We start from the raw sequence: 20,853 nt of genomic DNA, 5'->3' as shown, positions 1-20,853 counted from the left end.
TTAGATATCTCATTAGCTAGAAAATGTTCACGTTTTGTAGTTTGGAACCTGCATTTAAGCACGCCTTTATAAGTTTTTATTGTAAGTCTGAGTTTACTATCGACCTCCTTTTTTCTTTTTTTCCTAGTAGTAAAGTAGTAGTAATGACCCTAAAGCCTCACTATATAGCTCTTGTAAACACACAATGGAATATCTGCCTATTTACGATTGTGTATCCCACAGTTGACAGATCATCTTTAATTTAAATTTAAAGTATATTATGCGAGGGACAATAGTGATCAATCGAGGATAGTTTTGATATTTGAATAGTTGGAGCATCATAGAGCTGAAATATAGTGTGGTCTATAGCCTTAAATTATAATTTTCTATGCACTTATATTTTGTAGAACCCCCCCCCCCCCCCGTGATTGCCACCCCTGCTGGCATTTTAATATAGTACAATGTTGAAACAAAATTATGATATTTTAAAAGCCTATGCTTAAAAGGGCTAGTTAGCGTAAGAGAGGAAGGCCTACTCAAGGTGAAATAAATCTTGGTTTACTTTATATATATTTCAAAAGAAAATAATTAGAGGTGCTGACCGCTCCACCACCCACCTCCTTGGCTACATTCTCTATCCTACTAAAACTTTGATAAAAGGTGAGAAGAACTTATACATTCGCTCTTTCAGAATTATGAAGTAAGAATTGTATACTTTGTTGAGGTAAGGCGAAACAGATCTAGACAGGGAGTGAGATGCAGCTTCTGTACCGTACAAATGAAAGAGTATATGGTGTAATAAAAGTGATTACATTTCTTTTTTAATGATTAGAAGTGTTGTGGTCTGCATGTGGAGACTGATCCAGAAGGTTCGGGATTCAAATCCCCTTGACTTCCTAAGACTGTTTCGCACGATTGTTCACATAATAAGATCGTTGTTGTTTCTATTCACTTTGATGTAGCCCCGTGGTCTGTTCGTCTGATGGGTGGTATCTATGAATCTGAAGGGCGGGTTGAAGTTTTCTATGACAACCAATGGGGTTCTATATGTGACAGCCTGTGGAGCATCGAGGACGCCAATGTTGTCTGTCGGCAGCTGAATTACAGTGGAGCAGACCTAGCATTGGTGGCGGGTCAGTACGACGAAGGTCAAGGTGTCGTCCTGTTTAGTAACATGGAATGTAATGGAATGGAGAGCAATCTTTCAACTTGTAAATATGATCTTGTGGATGTTACACATTGCGACCATTCGAGAGATGCTGGTGCCGTGTGCACGAGTCAGGGTAAGGTTCAATAAGGTTTATAAAACAGTAATATTGAAATACAAAGATGAACAAGAGTGTCGTACAGAAAGATGAAAACAATTCCCTCGTTTTCTTTCTTTTTTTGAGTAATCTTTTGCCTCCTATTTTGTCGATACAGCTTTGGCACCGAAGGGTTAGAATTGTCAATACTCCCAGAAAGGGAACTATTTGCACAAAATAATGTTAACATGTCTGGACTTTGGAGAGGCAGAGTTTGGAGAGCCAAGAAAGGAACTCCATAATTATGCAATATGGTCAAGGCTCGACCTGACACAAGATGGAATTCCTTGACTTGATGCACCTGGTGAATGTCAGAAGACAATCTTGAACAGTATGGCACTGGTTCTACGTTGTCGTAATTATGTACTGGTCATGTTCTGTATTAAAGATCCATTTGTGGAGGTTGTGCCTCTAAATCATGAGAAATTGTATGATGTAAAACAAATATAACTCTTTGCAATATATTTCATTATGGGATACAATCATTCAGTATATATATATATATATTTTTTTTTTTTTCTAATTGAATATACATCTACAGGAAGTCTTCGCCTAGCCGGTGGGTCTGTACCTGGAGAGGGTCGCGTGGAGATTCTGGGAGAATCTGGAGACTGGGGTACAATATGTGATGATGGATGGGATAAGACCGACGCAGGAGTAGCATGTAGACAGCTAGGATACCCAGATGCTTTAGAAGCCATAGTCAACGTAGGTTATCCCAACACACAGCCAGTCTTTGGTTCGGGATCTGGTCCTATTCTTCTTGATGGACTCGATTGTGAAAGTGAAAAGCGACATTTAAGAGATTGCCGGGTCACAAAACAATGGGGAATTCACGACTGTACTCATGGCGAGGATGCAGGAATAAAATGCGACATGGGACGTAAGTTCCTCCTACATTAAAACATCGTCTATTTCTATTTTCAAGATTAAAATCATATGAAAAATAACATATCCCAATGAAGTCACAGATCCTGTCTATTTCATTTAATTTACAAAGAAAGTAACATCTCTTTTTAATTTTTTTGAAGCATTGATCACTTTGGCCAAATTCAGTACCTCTACTAACATATGGTTTTTAGCACACGAGTGGTTCATCGGGAGATGTTTGCTCTAAACCTTTTGTTGCTCAGCCAATACAACGTGATATTTTGATCATCATCGAAACAAATGCTAACAAATGCGTCCATTAAAAGTATGGAAAAAGTATTTGTTGTTTCTATTTGTCCCTGACATTCTCATCACAACTTCCATTGTACTTGAATTCTCCTACTTTCCGATGAAAACAGTATTGATTAGATTTTTAAACACATTGTATACTTTTGTGAGAAGAAATAGCGAGTGACTTTCAATTCAGTTTGATTCAAGGATATCATGCCAATAGTCTTTCCGAGGAATTCGAGGGTTAATACTTTATAATGAGAACACTAGCGTATATTTCATCTAGAGATATATTACCTTGTAACGTACACTGACACATCAAAGAAATATTCCCATGAAAACACGAGGTCTGTTCAAATAAATTGTATGTACCATCCGATTGTTTTACAAGACAACTCTTTTCTTTTCTTTCATCTTGAATTACAGTTACCCGACTTGTAGACGGCGATTTTGACGATGAAGGCCGCGTTGAAGTTTACTATGGGGGTAAATGGGGAAGAATCTGTTCTACCAATTGGACCATTGATGATGCCCATGTTGCATGTAGAGAACTTGGATTCCCTCTCGGAGCAAGGAACACGAAAATATTTGAGGGAGGCGATGGACCTTTTCTACTGGACGACATGAAATGTCAAGGAGTTGAGACCTATTTAGCCGATTGTGAATCTTTAGGATGGGCCAACAACCAAAACTGTGATGCCAACCTGAACTATGGTGCAGGCGTTGTGTGTAATGGTAGGTCAATTAATATGACATTTGTATGCTAAAGACTACTTAACATCTGAGTCCTTTGTTAAACGACCTTTTCTATTTATATTTGATTTCACAATACAGATCCTTCGGCCGTTGTGAGACTCCTAAGTGGATCTAGCAGCTATGAAGGTGTAGTTCAATACCGAAATAGATCTGAACTTGGTTTGATATGTGATCCTGATTGGAGTGATAAAGAAGCAGATGTGACCTGTCGACAGCTAGGATACCAGTACGGAAGAAGTGAAAAGCCAGTTTCACTTGGACCATTATCTGGAACCATCTATTACTTGGACTATCACTGTAACGGAACTGAAGAGCAGATAGGAGATTGTGTGTATACAGTAAAGTCAAATGATGTCCAATGTAACCATGATCACATCGCACAAGTTTTCTGCGGACCACCGATAGGTGAGAATCTTGCATGACTGTGTTAAACCAATACGTCTTATCAAAACTCAGTCCTTTATCAAATCCTACTGCTACAAGGTCGAGCGTACTAATACTGACTTGACAGTCTTTCCCAATCAGTTCTATTTTTGTATATCTTTGTGAGTTATGTGCTAAACCAGTGTCTGTCTGTAAATGATCTATGCAATTCATTATCAGGCGATCTCTCGTGCCTTAATGTGGTCCAATAAGAGCAGTCGTGAAATTATTTAACTTTGGCATCTCAGGAAGAGCCAGTTTTCTCTAAATCTGGCTGATATTGATGTTGGATCCCTATATAAATCTGTTTTTTGTCATTTAGGATGACTCGTGCTTAGGAATGGTTTTAGTAGACATGCCATATCCAATCGTATTTGTCCAAGTTTCTGGTTTCCTTTGGAGCCCCAGAGAATCTGACTTTCAACTCCCCACTGAGATTAGATTTCCATGTCTGAAAGCTTATTCAGTGCTTCCCAGGATTGATTTTCTTTCTCATATTGACCGATCAATACAAAAATGAAAGGTTTTTGCCTCCTTCCGTATCTGAATTATTTACTGTATACTCTATGTTGAAATAATTGTTACATATAGTGCTGTTGAGAAGGAAATAAATGTTAATAAATACAATACAATAATACTTCAACTTAGTCCTATATAGGTGTAAACTAAACTAATCTTACCGACCGTCATCGAGGTTCTACATCATAAATTCTTACTACGTAGGCCTCCTCCTAGAGACTCTACTCTTTACTACGAAGCTTTTTCGACATCTTAATTTATTGCACAAATTATTATTGGCAAAATTGAAGAGCATACAGTTATATGCCATCAACTAAACTTAGCTATATGGGTATTCTACAACACCCACCATTTCGAGATGATGCAGTTATTTATAAACAAAAAGAGGCTCGTCACTTTACCGACCCCGCCAGCTATCTGTTCCCTGAATCTCTGTACATAAAGAAGTAGCTTAAGCCCCCATCACACCAAACTAGTTCTCACTACGTTCTCGAAAATGTTGCCGAACGGGCTCAAACTGTGTGCGAACGGAGTTGAACGTAATAGCAATCGTTTGCGACCTGTTTAAGGACTTTATGGACGGGCTCGGACTGGACTTAGGTCTCTAAAACGATCCTAGTTCGTTCATTAACAGTCTACAATACGTCCAATTCGTCTGTACCGTCCACATGTCAGTTCATATCAAGTTCAGATCGGATAAATTTGGTATTTCCAAGCAGTCCAAACCATTTTTACTAGTTCGGAACTTGTTCTAACTAGTTTATAACCCAACTACCCCGTTCAGAGACAGTTCAACTCGTCCTCATCTTGTTTTTAGTGCGTTTCGAACGCGCTTCTATCGTGCTTTGCAATCCCGTCCTGGTTCGAGGGCCTTACAAACCCAGCGCGTTCTTCCTCATTGATGCTCGACCACATCACGTGGTAACACGTTCCTAGTAGGATCGAAGTACGGCAATTCCGTTCATAGTACGGCAATTCCGTTCGTAGTACGTCCATCTCGTTTTAAGTACGTTGTCACTCCGTCCAATTGCAGGACGGGGATCATTTTGAACAGGCTCAAAGTTCACCCTTCCCGTCCATGCCAGTCCGAGTCCGTCCATGAAGTCCTTAAAAATATCGTAAATAGTTGCTAATACGTTCACACACAGTTTGAGCCCGTTTGGCAACATTTTCCAGAATGTAGTGAGAATTAGTTTGGTGTGATAGGTGCTTGACTTGAACGTCTTGATCTGCAAAGCCAAAAGCGTTACAGTTGAACGGGAATGAGAAATGGCAAGAACGCTCTGGGTTTTTACAACTCCCGAGTCAGAACGGAATTTCACACGCTATAGGAGCGCGTTCGAACGCACTCAGAACGAGATGAGAAAGAGTTGAACTGGCTCTGAACGGGGTGGTCGGGTTAAAAAAAAAACTAGTTAGAACAAGTGGCGAACTAGTTAGAATGGGTTTGGACGTATTTGGAACGAGGTAGAACTAGTTAATAATGGGTTTAAACTAAATACGGACTGGCTTGAACTGCCTAATCTACCCGATCTGAACTTAATATGAACTGGCTGTGGACGGGGAACAAACGAGATGGACGTATTGAGGACTGTTTACGAACGAACTAGGATCGTATTATAGACATTTTTTACACATTCTGCCCCGACCACAACCCGTTTTGCGATTTTCTAGGACGGTTCCAGAACGTAGTGAGAACTAGTTTGGGTGATAGGGGCTTTAATGACACTGATCTGGCGGACCCGATTAACCGAGACGGTATATGCCTTAATAGCCCCCAACACACCGAGCTAGTTCTCACTACGTTCTGGAACCGTCCTAGAAAATTGTGAAACGGGTTGTGATCGGGGCCGAATGTGTAAATAATGTTTACAATACCATCCTAGCTCGTTCATAAACAGTCCTCAATACTTCCATTTCGTCAGTTCATATCAAGTTCAGATCGGGTAAATTTGCCATTTCCAAGCAATCCAAGCCAGTTCGTAGTCAGTTTTAACCCATTATTAACTAGTTCTACCTCGTTTCCAATACGTCCTAACCCATTCTAACTGGTTTGCCACTTGTTCTAACTAGTTTTTAACCCGACCACCCCTTTCAGAGACAGTTCTACTCGTCCAGTCATCTCGTTCTTAGTGCGTTCGAACGCGCTCCTATAGCGTGTGCAATCCCGTCCTGGCTCGGAAGCTATATAAACCCAGCGCGTTCTTGCCATTCCTCATTCCCGTTCAACGTCAACGCTTCGTGCTTTACAAATCAAGACATTCAAGTGAAGCCCCCATCACACCAAAGTCGTTCTCACTACGTTTTCGAAAATGTTGCCAAACGGGCTCAAACTGTGTGCGAACGGAGTGAACGTAGTAGGAACTATTTACGATCTTTTTTTAAGAACTTCATGGACGAGCCCCGGCCCCCTACTCAGTGTTATTTAGGGTACGCATATGCTCGTACCCTCTTTTTGAAAGCACCCCCTATCTGAGGACTACCAACATTTCCAAACCCCCCTTTCGCGGGCTTTTCGCGGGCTTTTCGCGGGCTTTTCCTGCCTTGGAGACCCCCCTAAATCAGGAAAAATGCTCAATGTACCCCCCTAAATTCGGAATAATTTCTCAGGAGTCCAAAGAGATGAGAGAAAAAAAGAAAAACACCCCCTTTTTAAAGAAATCTCCGGGTGAAAAGTCAAATACACCCCTTTTTTTACAATTATTGGGCCGGACTTTGTCGCACGAAAAGTACCCCTTTACCGGACATTTTGGCAACACGCATGCGGTCATTCCGACCTCTGAGTGGGGGGGGGGGGGGGGGGGGGCTCGGACTGGCTTGGACGGGAAGGGTGCTCTAGAACTTTCAGCCTGTTCAAAATTTTCCCCGTCCTGTAACTAGACGGAGTGACATCGTACGAGATGGATGATAGAATGATTTGGAGGTATTGTAAACGAGTTAGAACGAGTTAAGAACTGGTTTAAATTGATTACGGACGGGCTTGGACTGCTTTGAAATCGCAAATTAACCCGAGCTGAACTTAATGTGAACTGACAATGGACGGGGTGCAGACGAGATGGACGTATTGAAGACTTTATTTTCACATTCTACCCCGACAATTGCCCGTTTTTACGACGTTCTAGGACGGTTCCGGAACGTAGTGAGAACTTGTGTGATGTGGGCTTAGCTGCTGCTAATTGATGCTCGACCACAGCACGTTGTACCACGTTCCTAGTAGGGTCGAAGTACGGCAATTCCGTTCATAGTACGGCAATCCTTCCTTATGTAGAACGTCCTCCTCGTTTTAAGTACATTGTCACTCCGTTTTATTGCAGGACAGGGAAAATTTTAAACAGGCTCAAAGTTCTAGAGCACTCTCCCATTTAGTCAGTCTGAGCCCGTCAATGAAGTTCTTAAACAGATCGTAAACAGGTGCTATTAGGTTCAACTCCGTTTGCACACAGTTTGAGCCCGTTTAGCAACATTTTCCAGAACGTATTGAGAACTAGTTCGGTGTAATGGTGGCTTTATCATCAATTCTTCTCATCAGGTCGGCGTTATATCATTAATTTTGATTGTCCTCTCGTTGAGATCTCTTAGCCATGCATTGACTTTCTGAGGACAGACCTTAATGATAATTTTTGACAGCCAAAAATGTTACACCCTCGATGTGGCGTCAGGTCAGAAGAAAGCCTGTGCCCATCGACAGACAGAATCACAAATTTATCGGTCTGATGTGACCACTGTTATAGTTATCGTTACATTTAGTTTATCTTATTTCGATGAGGTCTGACAACTCGTGCGATACTTCTACATTTCAGCCCCAAATTTTATGTGGTACTTTTGCTTAAAATATGGCTTATGTGATGATCTTAACCCTTACTCTACAAGACCAAAAAGAAGAACTAGTTTCAAGGGAAAAATTAAGACATGGAGTGTATTGACACTGCAAGAGTGTACTAGGATGGCAGAAACAGAGATGTGAGGAAAAATGCTGTGATCATCCTCGGACTAGGAGAATTATAATGATACAAACGTATAAAGATACAAACGAATATCACTAGAGATATTATTTCCGATAGAATATTCTAATTTGATGATTTGATACTAATTCTTACTTCTTTCGTTCTATGTGTTTATAATTATTTCGATTTAGACTTTGACCTACGAATGGTTGGGAGTGATTTCACTGAGCAAGGTCGTCTTGAAGTCTTTCTTAAAGGCGAGTGGGGGTACGTAGCTGCAGGATACTATTCCTCTATAGACCGTGATACAGTCTGTCGCCATCTTGGATATGCAGGTGCCTTTTACACCTACACGACTGAATTTGCTCGTTCTTCTCGTCCAATTCTTATAGACGATATATCATGTGGTGACAATGATATGAAGATAACTGATTGCTACATACTAGAGTTGAGCGGACCTAATTCAACCCAACAGGAGCGTGATGAAGTCAGTGCACTCTGTTTTCCATATGGTAAATATTCTTTGATTATCCAGTGTACTACTAGTATTGTTGTATTTGTTCTCATTTCATTAAATATTTTATATATATTGCATTTCATATTATTATATTTGAATGTTATATTGTTGTTTAAAAAGTTGAATGTGAAATAAAGTTAACTGAATTGAACTATGTTAATAATACAAATATTGTTCAAGAAGTTATACGTATATCAAGCAAAATTTGTTTCATACAAAGATACTATATTGAACGGCCTTTAGTGTGATACAATGATGTATCTCACGAGCAGATTACCATATTTCAAGAGTCGCTTATTGTTCCTATTCTTTTCTTGCTTAAATCATTTATTGTCTGCGAATTTCACACTTTTCTTCGACAACAACTAAATTATTTATACCCCCTTGGAAAGTGTTATGTTGTTAGTGTCTTGTCGTAACTCAAGAATGAAAGGTAGACTGTTTGAATGAGGGCCTTTGCTGATTACTTTTAGATGTAAGCTTCATTTTCTCATCGGAATTCTCAAGAAATGTAAATCGGGACTAATCAATGTTTCACATACTTACAAAACAAAACAAAAAATTACAAAAACAAAACAACAAATTACAAAACTTCTAAAGGTATGAATGATTTAGTTGTTAACTGTATGTAACAATAAACTATTGTAATTTACAATTTTACAAATTTTGAATGCCCAAATCAACACCTCCCTGGTGAATTCATGTTTTCATTTTCATTTTTTGTTCTTATGTAAATGTACACGATTCCTTTGTCGTGATGTAAAGAATTCCCTAATATTTTGAAGCGCCTTGAGCATTTAATTAGAATGGATAATGGCGCTATATAAATGTCATGTACTATTATTATTACTAAAATACACAGGTTTTGTGTGAGTTCTACCAAAGCCTATACTGTACAGCATACACAGAATATCCTGAAATGATATACACTGTCGCTTATATAGATGAAATATTTTTGATTTACCCCAATTTATGGAATTATTTTAAAAATAATTAAAAATAATAGATCTAGATAATAGTATACATTCTCAGATTTTATTGAATAATAATTTGCCAATGTGTGTTTTGCGTGACTGCTTAAGCATGTGTATGCTACTATGCTTATGAACTAGGGGACCTACGCCCTTAAGTCATAAATGACAGTAATGAGGATTAATGCCCCACAAAAGGGCACTAATATAGCACATCGACACGGTTTTGATCCTGGGGCCTCACAGTTACGAGGCCATTGCTTTGTCACTGAACTATGACTGTGTGCCCATGCCTTGAGCCATAATGCATGGCCGTCCATAGGATTTTTTTATGTTGGAGACCGGGGTAAAATGCAATAAATTATTGAAAATTTATTGCATTTTCTGTTTTTTTAAAATTTATTGAAACTGCCCCCTACCCTAGCCCCCGCTGCGTACAGTCATGGTTCAGTGTCAAAGCAATGGCCTCGTAACTGTGAGGCCCCAGGATCAAAACCGTGTCGATGTGCTATATCAGTGCCATTTTGTGGGGCATGTACTCACTATTCACTAATTATTTTCTTTATATTCATGATATAAATTTCCTATTTACCCCCTAAGAATGTTATTTCTTCACTCCAGCATCCTAGTTAGAACGATAGTAATATGTTTGTGTGTGGATGCACTAATATAGAGTAAACAAAAATCAGTTAAATCATGAAAAAAATGTAACTTTTGATAAACTATTTAGATAAAAATCAATAATTATGAATATGCAATATGCAATATAATTCTTCAAAGTTCATAAAAGATTTTGTGCAATGTCATGCACGTAATATGATACAAATAATATAACCTGGGCAAATCAAGTTTCGGGGGATAAAAATAGAAATTAATGGGATCAAACTAATAAAGCAATTGATAAACAGTGAGGACATGACGTCACAAACTGATCACCAAATTGGCAATTTGTGTAGTGATTTCCATTTTTCTATAGTTTTACATACCTTTTCAAAAATGCATAAACTTTCTTATCAGTTATCCGATTTTGCTCAAACTTTTTTTGATTGGTTTGTCTTGTTTTTTCTGCTTTTATTGAATGTAAGTTATTTTTGGAGTGGACTTGTACTTGAAGGGTCTCCAATTCCCCCACACCTACCCTATGTGTTTTAACTAATACGTGATAATACACATTTTGCCAGGAAACCGCCCTACTAATTGATATATTGGTAATTGGTAAATTATTTACGATTTTTTTATCTATCCGGACTGGATAGATATCGCGTATTCCCATATACATCTTTCTGTAAACAGTGCTTGTAACTTTACCAAGACTGGGCCAAATTTCTTATCATGTTGATGATTCCAGAACCTTGCAGTACACACCAATACTTATCTGCTAGATGATCAACCTTTTCTGATCGATTACACAACGTTTCTTTCACAATGCAATCGCATGACCAGAACCGGTCTATACCTTCAAGTACTGAAAAGTTATCTAAGTAATGAGAGGGTTTATGTAGAGCCATTCTCTTCATAATTATTTCATATATTTGATTCCACAGAGAGTGTAGCAAACCACCCCGTGAGGTTCAGAGATGAGAACGGAGTGATCAATAGAAATTATGGAGTCATTGAGATATATCATGATGGAATATGGGGTCCAATTTGCGACTCTTTTTTTTACGAACACGAGGTGAGTTTATTGCTTTGGTCAAGGAACTGAGGCTCCTTTTTCTTAATTAAAAATGTAAAATGTGTTTTTTTCGTTCAATACAATGTAATTTTCCAATGAGTTTCGAATTTACCGATTGAGTTACATTCCAGCTTGATATGTTGTTTCACAATAGAAATTTCAGATTTGGAGGGGAAAGTATTGCTATTATGAAACGACAAAAATAGCCCGCATACCTTTTTTTAATTTCACTTTTTTATATTGTTCACCTTGTATAACATTTTTGTGCAAGTAATGTAAATAATTCCGTAGGTATATTTTCAAACATGAGAGTTCCATAACACCCCCTTCACATACACGGAATTTTCTTATGGATCGCACAATTCATGGATCCTTACGATTTGGCCACTTTTACGACCGATTTAAGAGTTTTTACGAGCTATATACGGTTTATTACGGGTTATTACGAGTTATTACAATGTATATATACGGCAAAATTCAATGATACGGTTTATTACGGGTTATTACGAGTTATTACGATATTATATACGGCAAAATTCAATAATTAGTACGAGTAGTCACGGATAACTATGAGCATATGCAAAGAAATTTCAATTTTTAATTTGCAAATTTTCATATAATATTTCTGATTCATATAGTTTATTTTATGATAAAGCATATCATTTTATTTCTAACTTAACATTAGATCCTTTGTAGTCAGCTCGGTCATACGGATTTAACGATGGGCGGTACCTTAAGTAACTACGATGGGAAATACACGTCAAATGGTCCAATGTGGTTCCGCTTGTCATATTGTCCCCAATACTCCGGTTCATGGTATGATTTTGACCGTGACAAGATATATGAATGCAGACATGGTCCATGGGGTAAACCTGATCCTGACTATTGTTCAAGGGATAACGTGGCTACAGCCAGATGCGTCTATGTGGATCAGACGGATGACTCCCGGGATGACTATTATCCAGGTAAGTAGGAATCGTTGATTTGCCCTCGCAACCAGACAGATAATCACAATTACGTTGAGAAGCCGATCAGACATTAGTATACAAATGATGCACAGGTTTGAGTGCGTCGGTAGGGATTGTGTGCACAAGGTACCTTTGAATGGTTTGAACCCTGCACGAGGCGCAGCCGAGTTGGTTTTAGACCAAATTCGAAGGTACCGCGTGCACACAATTCCACCGACCCACGAATTTAACCTGTGCATCATCTGTTTTATAAGATGGGGCCCCAAAAATTGTCAAAAATACAAAATTTTGTTATTTTACAGATTTACCGGATGCATGGCAAAATCATGCGTCAGGTAATTTTGTTTACCGGACGCATGATCTTTTTACCGGACGCATGATTTTTAAATTGTCATGAAATTATAAACAAAATAAAAAATTGTCAGTGCACATTAAACTGTAAACTTTTTTTTTTTTTAATTAAAAAAAAATAAATTGTAGAATTTTTTTGGGGGGTTAACAGATTATAATTATCAAAAAACACAAAAAAAAAATAATTATCACCAAAACAAAAATTATCAAAAAAATCATTAACATTTTTGTTATATAATTTGGGTGTAATATTTGATCAGGAAATGTCCTTTCGTAGTCATATAACACATGTTCAACAGAGTGTAAGGTACCAATTACGTAATCTAAGTTTCATAAGAAAGTGTTTATCTAAACCTGCGGTTGAGATCTTAATTCATGCTTTAATTTCTTCTCGGTTAGATTTTGCATATTCATTGTTCTGTAACCTTCCAAAAAAAGATGTCAGAAAACTGCAACGACTTCAAAATTCTGCAGCCCGCCTATTAACATTCACTAAGATATCTGATTCCATATCACCAATTCTCCGTTCTCTCTATTGGTTGCCAGTTGAAAAAAGGATTATTTTTAAAAATATGTTACTTGTATATCATTCAGTTTACTCTCTTTCTTCCCCTACATACCTGAGCAACTCTGTTTCAAAATACAACCCCACACGAAGTCTTCGCTCCTCATCAGACACACTATTAACTTAATACACCCAAAATAAAACATGCTTGGGGTCCAAAACTGTGGAATAAGCTCCCTCTAAAATTACGTCAACTGTCATCCACAGAAACATTCAAATTACAACTAAAAACCTATTTGTTTCTTTCGTTGTAATTATTGCAATATTCCTAATTTACTATGTCTAGGAGAATTCCGCATTTGTTTTTCGGTTTATTGTTTTTTCTCTCTTATGCCTGTTGCATGTACTCTATTCTAAACGCCATGAACACCGAAAGTTGGACCTGTGCGCTTTACAAGTAGCCACTATTATTATTATTATTATTATTTTTAAAAAAATAATAAAAAAAAGAAAGAAAGGATATCGGTGGTATCGATCGCCGATATCGCGTGCATCCAGTAAAAATAATTACATGGTAATTGAACAATCAGATTGCAGGGATTCTTCTACCCATCTTATAATATGTATTATGTATTGCTGGCATACTTCAACATATAATATTCGTATAATCTGCTATCAAGCATTATGACGGAAATTAGTCTATACCACTGTTGTTTCATTCATTGTGCTTCATTTAGCAATCAATGTTTGTACGCTGTCACTCGTTCATTCGGGGTCAAAGACCGCTGCAATCACTGACGCAGTCTTATGTCAAATTATATCGCGTTTCTAACGGGCATAATGCATATTTTTACTAGACGTCATTTGCTGACGCGTCGTGTCTAACGGGCATAATGCATACTTTAACGAGACGTAATTTGCTGACGCGTCGTGTCTAATATGGAAAGCCGTTGGTGACTTTATTCACGTGCCCCAGACGTATGGAACGCGGCACACGTCTGCTAAATTGACCAATCACCGCCTGTTATTTAGCAGGCGCGTGCAAGGTGCGATAGCACACGCCTGTTACTTTATTAGCACATGTGTGCCCTTTTCCAGACGGATGCTGTTCACTGCGCATGCGTCTGTAATTGATCGACAAATCAGATACCTTGTTTAATATGGAGTTTAATGTGTGTGTACGGTGAGTGCATGCAGCGCAGACAAGCAAAAATGTGCCGGGCACGTGGTGATCGACGCACGTGGTACTCTTACCGTTCTTAAAAGTATTGACTTTGATTTCTATGTCAGAAAAGAAGTATACATTGTACGAGTACTTCCATTGAGGTTGGAACTTTCTGATGCAAAGAATAGTATGTCAAATTATAAACGAGGTACCGAACTGCTATATGAACGTTTATCCTCCACCTATTATTGGAGTTTGTAAATACTATAAAGCTAGTCTAGGGTTGATAAAGAAAAGGTACTCTTATATCATGAATGGTAGTTTCCAGATTTAAAATCTATCATTCAGAACCTACTCTAATTGCAAATTAGGTGATATAATATGCAACAGTGCCATTGTGATAATGTGCATGATCCAGTGTAAATACATAGTGTTGGAACAACAGAGTATAGATCTCTCCCCCTCTTCCATCTCTCCCTTATCTCTCTTGGGTCAGTCTGTACAGAGGTCAACCTCACTCGTGGTATGGGAACACACACACACACACTCTCTCTTTCTCTCCCTTTCTCCCCCAATATTCTCGTTAATGTTGTGTTGTTGAGCAACACTCTCCATTGGGCTAGGACAGGGGGATTAGTGATAGGAGGCATGTTTGCTTAAGAGCTCAGATTAGAAGTTGGAAACACTGTGAAGAGTTTGCTTGGCACAAGGGATTGTCTGACCATTATTTTTTGGTAGTTTTCAATCGAATAAACCTGCTCATAATTATCCCATAGGCCTAATTGTATTTAAGGGTTGATGTTTGGATGTTGATTGGCTTATAATACAACATGTATTGCTGTATATTGCATAAGTGGAAGTTATCATATTTCTTGTCTTGTATATAGTTTATGATTATTCCTTTATATTTCTATGTTATACGTCATATGGGTAGTCGAAGCATAATAATAGTGCAATAATTATAGGTGAATCACATGCAGATTGCAGTATTGATTGATAAGCTCATTTTCCTAAAACGATATATACACCTGAGATTATGTATGTGTTGTGTGCTGGAGGAATACAACATATTTCTATGTTAGTTCTAAATCTGAGAGGATAATAGATTAGCGCGTTTAGATGAGATCGCCTAGGTACAATGAAGGTTTAATTTAGAGTTAGGGTATAACGAATCACCATCAGGGGCGTCTCCAAAGGGAGAGGGGGTGTGGGGTGCGACACCCCCACCTGTCAGGATATTGTCGTTAAAATTGCGCTGCCGTCGGGGAAAAAAAAAGAAAAGGGGGAGGGGAAAAAGAGAGGGAAAGGGAAAGGAAAAAAAGGAAGGAAAAGAAAAGAAAGAAAGGAAATTAAGAAAGGAAAAGAAAGGAAAGAAAAGAGAAGAAAGAAAGAGAAACAAGAAAAAGAGGGAAGAGAGGAAAGAAAAGAAAAGAAAGAAAAGAAAGAAAAGGAAAAAAAGAAGAAAAAAGAGTAAAAGGGAAAGAAAAGAAATGGGGGATGAAAGGAGGGGGGGGGGACTTCATTCAGACAAGGATTAACAGTCGAGAACGGTACAATAAATCGTCTTCTTTTCCTAATAATTTAAGGAAACGTCTAAGCTTCCGCGCTTCGCGCGGGAGGCCTTTCACTAACACCCCTGCGCCCTTTAAGTGATTCGCTTGCTCACTACCGCCCCTCCCTAAAATAAGATCCTAGCTCCGTGTCTGCATTAAAATATATATCTATGAATGCTGGCTAAGTTGACGAAATAATTCGTATATTTGTGTCGTCGTGGAAAATTACCATTTGCGCATACGCAAGTACTATAGATAGTCCATAGGAAAAACAATTTAGCCTTCGGCCCCGGGTTTATAGGGTTAAATTTGTAGATATTGGAAATTTAATTTTGTCGGTAATTGGTGGCTAGTTTTGTCGTTAATCGTTGGCCTCTACATCCCCCCCCCCCCCACTGAAAAAGGTATAGCGACGCCCAGGAGCGACGCTCCTGATCACCATATTAGGTATGAATATGAAAAATATATAACATTATCTGTATGTAAGTGTTTATTCGATTTAATATTGAAACTATTATTATAATAATGTAGATGTTAGTTCAATAGGAACTCAGTAGGACCATGCATTATGGTTCAAGGCATGCCCACATAGAGAATTTTGTTATGTTAGGGGTTGGGGCCAAATGCAATGAATTATTGATAATTTATTGCATTTTCTTTGTGTTCTTTTTATTTCTGGGAACGGCGACGTACCCTCGCCCCCGCTGTTTACTCGTAACAAGGGAATACTGCGGGGAGGGTGGACCGAATGGCGCAGCGTGGTCGTAATGATTTTGTTGTTGTTGGGAGGAGGGGCAGGATGATGGGTCGTGTACATTATTGGGGCACGCCTTTTGTCTTTATTTGTACAGAATTGTACGTTTTCAATAAATGTTTTCTACAAATATTCGGGGCCATGTGGCGACCCCCGCCCCCCCCCTTCGCCACAGCCGTGGGGTGTTCCCTATCCATTATTTCGCTTTCTTATTATCATTTTGTTTATTGCTAATTTAATTTTCATTTAATTGTTTATGAAAAGCGACCCTCAACCCATGTTATGAATAGCGACCCTTAAACGCGAACCATCATCCCGGCCAACCCCCAACCTCCCCATCAGTCTGACCACGTAGTGCAAGTACATATTACCGACAATTTTCGTTCAAGTAGTTCATAGATGGCGTAGCCTGTGTGTGTTTCACGGGGGGGGGGGGGGCGGGCGGTTGGGTGTAACAGCGTTGCCATCTAGGAGCTGATGTATCATATCCCTAACTCACAGCAAAGGAAGGAATAGACAGAGAGGGGGTTGTATGGACTTAATGGGCAAGTCCACTTCAAAAATTAATAACAAACCAATCAAACTAAAAGTTTGCAAAATCGGATAACTAATAAGAAAGTTTTGAATTTTTAATGACATAAACAACTTTGAAATTCACAAGACAAATTGGCAACTCACTCATGAGTCTGTGACGTCATTCAGGCGCGGATCCAGGATTTCTTAGGGGGGGGGGGGCAAATTTGAAATTATGCGAGCCAAATATTGGTACGTAATGGTGACCAGCAGTGACGTAATAGGGGGTGGGTACAGGGACGGGCGAGCTTCCCCCTCCCTCCTCCACGAAGCGCGGAAGCTTTGACGTTTCAATAAATTATTAGAGAAAGAAGACGATTCGTTGTACCGTTCTCGACTCTTATTTTAATCCTTCAAAAATCTTCTTTGTCTGCTCCTTTTTCTTACTACGTCCTCTACCTTTTCTCTCCTTTCTCTTATTTTTTTTGTTTTTGGGGGCCAGCGTTTAAGGGAGGACCGCCCCCACTGCCCCACCCCGGCCCCGGAAGCTCAGGGGTTTAAGGCAATAAATCACCGTCAGATGAGCATCTAAGGTGGAATCCAGGGGGCAGAGCCCCGAAAGCTTAGGGGTTTTATAGGCATTTAATCACGGTCAGATGAGCATATTTTGATACCTCATTATTTTGTGCCACTGGCAGTTAACCATTCTTTCTTTCTTGCTCCCTTTCTTTCTATTTCTCTTTAATATACTTTTTTGTTAAGTGTGTGTGTGTGGGGGGGGGGGGGGGAGCTCGAGGCTCCCGATCCCCGCCGTTCCGTGCCCTGACATGTAGGCACCTCAAGAAGCATATTTCTTGCCTGGCTGTAATTTAGGAATTCGTCATTTTCCAACAAACGCATACAAAAATAAAGGTAATTTACTAAAAAGTGAGGACAAATCTCGGAAAAATTATGTCATTTTAGCATTAGTTGTAAACCACCGTTATGGAATTAGAAATAAACCACGTTTGAATTTTATTTCCACCAAGCCGCCCCCGCCCCCCTATCAGTACACCAGTGCCCCCCCCCCCCCCCCTCCGTTACACCTTGTTGGCGGGCAAAATCGCAACTGATCTCCCCTACCTTTCTGCTTTCTCTTTTTTTGTCTTTTCCTTTCTCTCCTCTTTACCTTTCCCTTCCCTTCCTTTTCTCTCTTATAGGTTGACTGGGGGGGGGCAAGGGCCTTTCGGCCCCCATCCCGCTCCGCACGCTGATGGCGGGATTAACAGCAACTGATCTTCCCTTCTTTTCACCCTCTTCTTTTCTTCTTCCTCTTTTTTGTTCCCTTTTAGCTCTCTTTCCCTTTTCCTTCCTTCTCTCTCTCTCTCTTTTTTTTTTTTTTTTTTGGGGGGGGGGGGGGAGGGGGAACAGCCTGGGAGGCAAGGCCCTTTCGGCCCCGATCTCTTCCTCCCCCGTTTCTTTTCTTCTTCCTCTTCTTTCTTTCCCTTTCTCTCCTCTTTGAAGGTTTTCGCACTTTGAAGGTTTTCGCGTCATGTAGCGTACAACGGGGTAATGCAATCCCAATATGATTTACTGTTTGAGTTCTATAACATTTGAAATAATTGATAGTGTTTATATATTAATTACGCTTAAATATATATTTACATAACTCTACGTGTTTGTTTAACGATGATTGGAAATAATAACTGATGATGGGGGGGGGGGGGGTGGATGGTAGTATCTTCATTTGTACATTTTTTTTCTTCTTTATACTTCTGTTCTTTGTTTGTTTTTAATATTTGAATGTTTAAGATATGTGTAATAATAAAAATAACAATAATAATAATACTGTCTTGTTTACCCAGGGTAGCCTTATCAGTATTTATGCTGTTCTCCCTGAGGTCCCTGCAAACAAATTATATGTTGATCAGAATGTTGGTCATAAAGGTGGCCTATTTACCCCAGTTTATGGAATGATTTTGACAATGATTTATTCTTAACAGATATAGATAATAGTATACATTCTCAGATTAAAACAAAATAATAGTTTGCAAGTGTTTGTTTTACATGACTGCATGACTGCTAAAGTGTGTGCTACCATGCGTGGGAGGGGGGAGGGGCCTTGCCCCCCCCCCAACAAAAAAGAGAGAGATTAAGGAAAATAAGGGAAAGAGGAGAGAAAGGAAAGAAAGAAGAAAAAGAAGATAAGAAAAGAGGTAAAAGAAGGGGATCGGGGGAGGGGGGAAAGGCCTTGCCTTCCCCTCCAGCCCCCCTTCGCCCCCCCAAAAAGAGAGGAGGAAGGGAAAGGAAAAGAGGAAAGCTATAAGGGAGAGAAAAAAAGAGGAAGAAGAAAAAGAAAAGGGTGAAAAGGAGGGGAGATCACATGCAATTAATCCAGCCAACGACGTGTTGATCGCGGGGCCAAAAGGCCTTTGCCTCCCCTCCCCCCTCAGCAAAAAAAGAGAGAGAGAGAGAGAGAGAGAGAAGGAAGGTAGGGGAAGGGAAAGTGGAGAGAAAGTGAAAGTAAAAAAAAATGAAGAGGAAGAAGAAAAGAAAAGGGGGAAAGATATGCTTTTGCACTCCCCCCCCCCCCTCCAAGCGAGACCAAGCGCCATATACGCCACTGGACACTACCGGCGTACTTCCCCAAATAAGAATAAAACGAGGTTTATTTCTTATTCGATTTCGGTGATTTACAAATGTTGTGAAATGACATAACTTTTAGTAAATTATACTGTTTTATGAGTTTGTTAGAAAATAACGAATTCCCAAAGTTACAGTCAGGCGAGAAGTATGCTTATTTAGAGGTCTACATGCCAAGGCTCGCGGCACAGCGGGGCTTGGGGGCATGGGTCCCCCCACTATTTTGAAAAAGTATACTCAAGAGAAGTAGGGAGAAAGTAAGAAAAATAAATTTTGATCTACCAGTGTCCCAAAATAATGAAGTCTCAAAATATGATCAACTGACCGTAATTAAATGAAATTTCGGAGGCTTCACCCTCTTGACCCCACCAAGGGCCCTAAGGCGTGCCCCTGAATGCTTATCTGACCGTTATAAAATGCCTAAAAAATCCCTGAGTTTCCGGGGTATCAAAATATGCTCATCTGAACGTAATGAATGCCCCGATAGCCCCTGAGTTTCCTAGTGCTCAGCCCCTGGACCCCACGCCAATTAGTGACCTACCCGTGTCATTAATAAGGTATAAAAATATGCTCATCTGAACGTAATGAATGCCCATTGCCCCTGAGCTTCCAGGGGCTTCGCCCCTAGACTCCACACCAATTTATGTTCCGCGAGCCTTGACGTGCAGACCTCAAAATAAGCATATTTCTCGCCTGTCTTTAACTTTCGGAATTCGTCATTTTCCAACAAACTCATAAAACAGTATAAAATAATGTCATTTTACAACGTTTGTAAATCACTGAAATCGAATTAGAAATGAACCACTTAAGGGGGAGGCTGCCCCCTTCGAATTAGTACGCCAGTGGTGTCTAGTGGCGTATCTGGCGCTTGGTCTCGTTTGGGGGAGGCGAGATGAGCCCGAAATCTTTTCCCCCTTTTCTTTTCCTCTTACTCTTTATTTTCTTTCCCCTTTTCTCCTCTTTCCCCTTTTCTCCTCTTTCCCATTCCCTCCCTCCCTTCTTGCTTTCTCTCTCTCTCTCTCTCTCTTGCTGAGGGGGGGGGGGGGGGGGGGGGGGGGGGGGGGAGGGAGACAATTAGGGGCTTTCGCGGCCTTGATCCACACCTTGATGGCGGGAAAAATCGCAACTGATCTCCCCTACCTTTCTTCTTCCTCTGTTTTTGTCTTTCCCTTT

At 39.7% G+C, this 20,853-nt stretch overlaps 1 protein-coding gene across 1 annotated transcript in view; it reads left to right on the top strand.

Annotated features, from left to right (window-relative positions):
- Positions 1-20,853, top strand: part of LOC115929708 (scavenger receptor cysteine-rich domain superfamily protein-like) — a 50,549-nt gene that overhangs the window by 17,765 nt on the left and 11,931 nt on the right. The window contains exons 2-8 of the mRNA XM_030999580.1: positions 942-1,262; positions 1,825-2,166; positions 2,871-3,179; positions 3,279-3,605; positions 8,278-8,598; positions 11,119-11,249; positions 11,935-12,214. Of these exons, the coding sequence (XP_030855440.1) occupies positions 942-1,262; positions 1,825-2,166; positions 2,871-3,179; positions 3,279-3,605; positions 8,278-8,598; positions 11,119-11,249; positions 11,935-12,214 (2,031 nt within the window). The remainder of the gene's footprint in view (positions 1-941; positions 1,263-1,824; positions 2,167-2,870; positions 3,180-3,278; positions 3,606-8,277; positions 8,599-11,118; positions 11,250-11,934; positions 12,215-20,853) is intronic.

This window comes from Strongylocentrotus purpuratus, unplaced genomic scaffold (assembly GCF_000002235.5).
Source record: "Strongylocentrotus purpuratus isolate Spur 01 unplaced genomic scaffold, Spur_5.0 spur5_scaffold_5, whole genome shotgun sequence".
NCBI classification, from domain to species: domain Eukaryota; kingdom Metazoa; phylum Echinodermata; class Echinoidea; order Camarodonta; family Strongylocentrotidae; genus Strongylocentrotus; species Strongylocentrotus purpuratus.
This window is presented reverse-complemented; position numbering and strand designations above follow the sequence as displayed.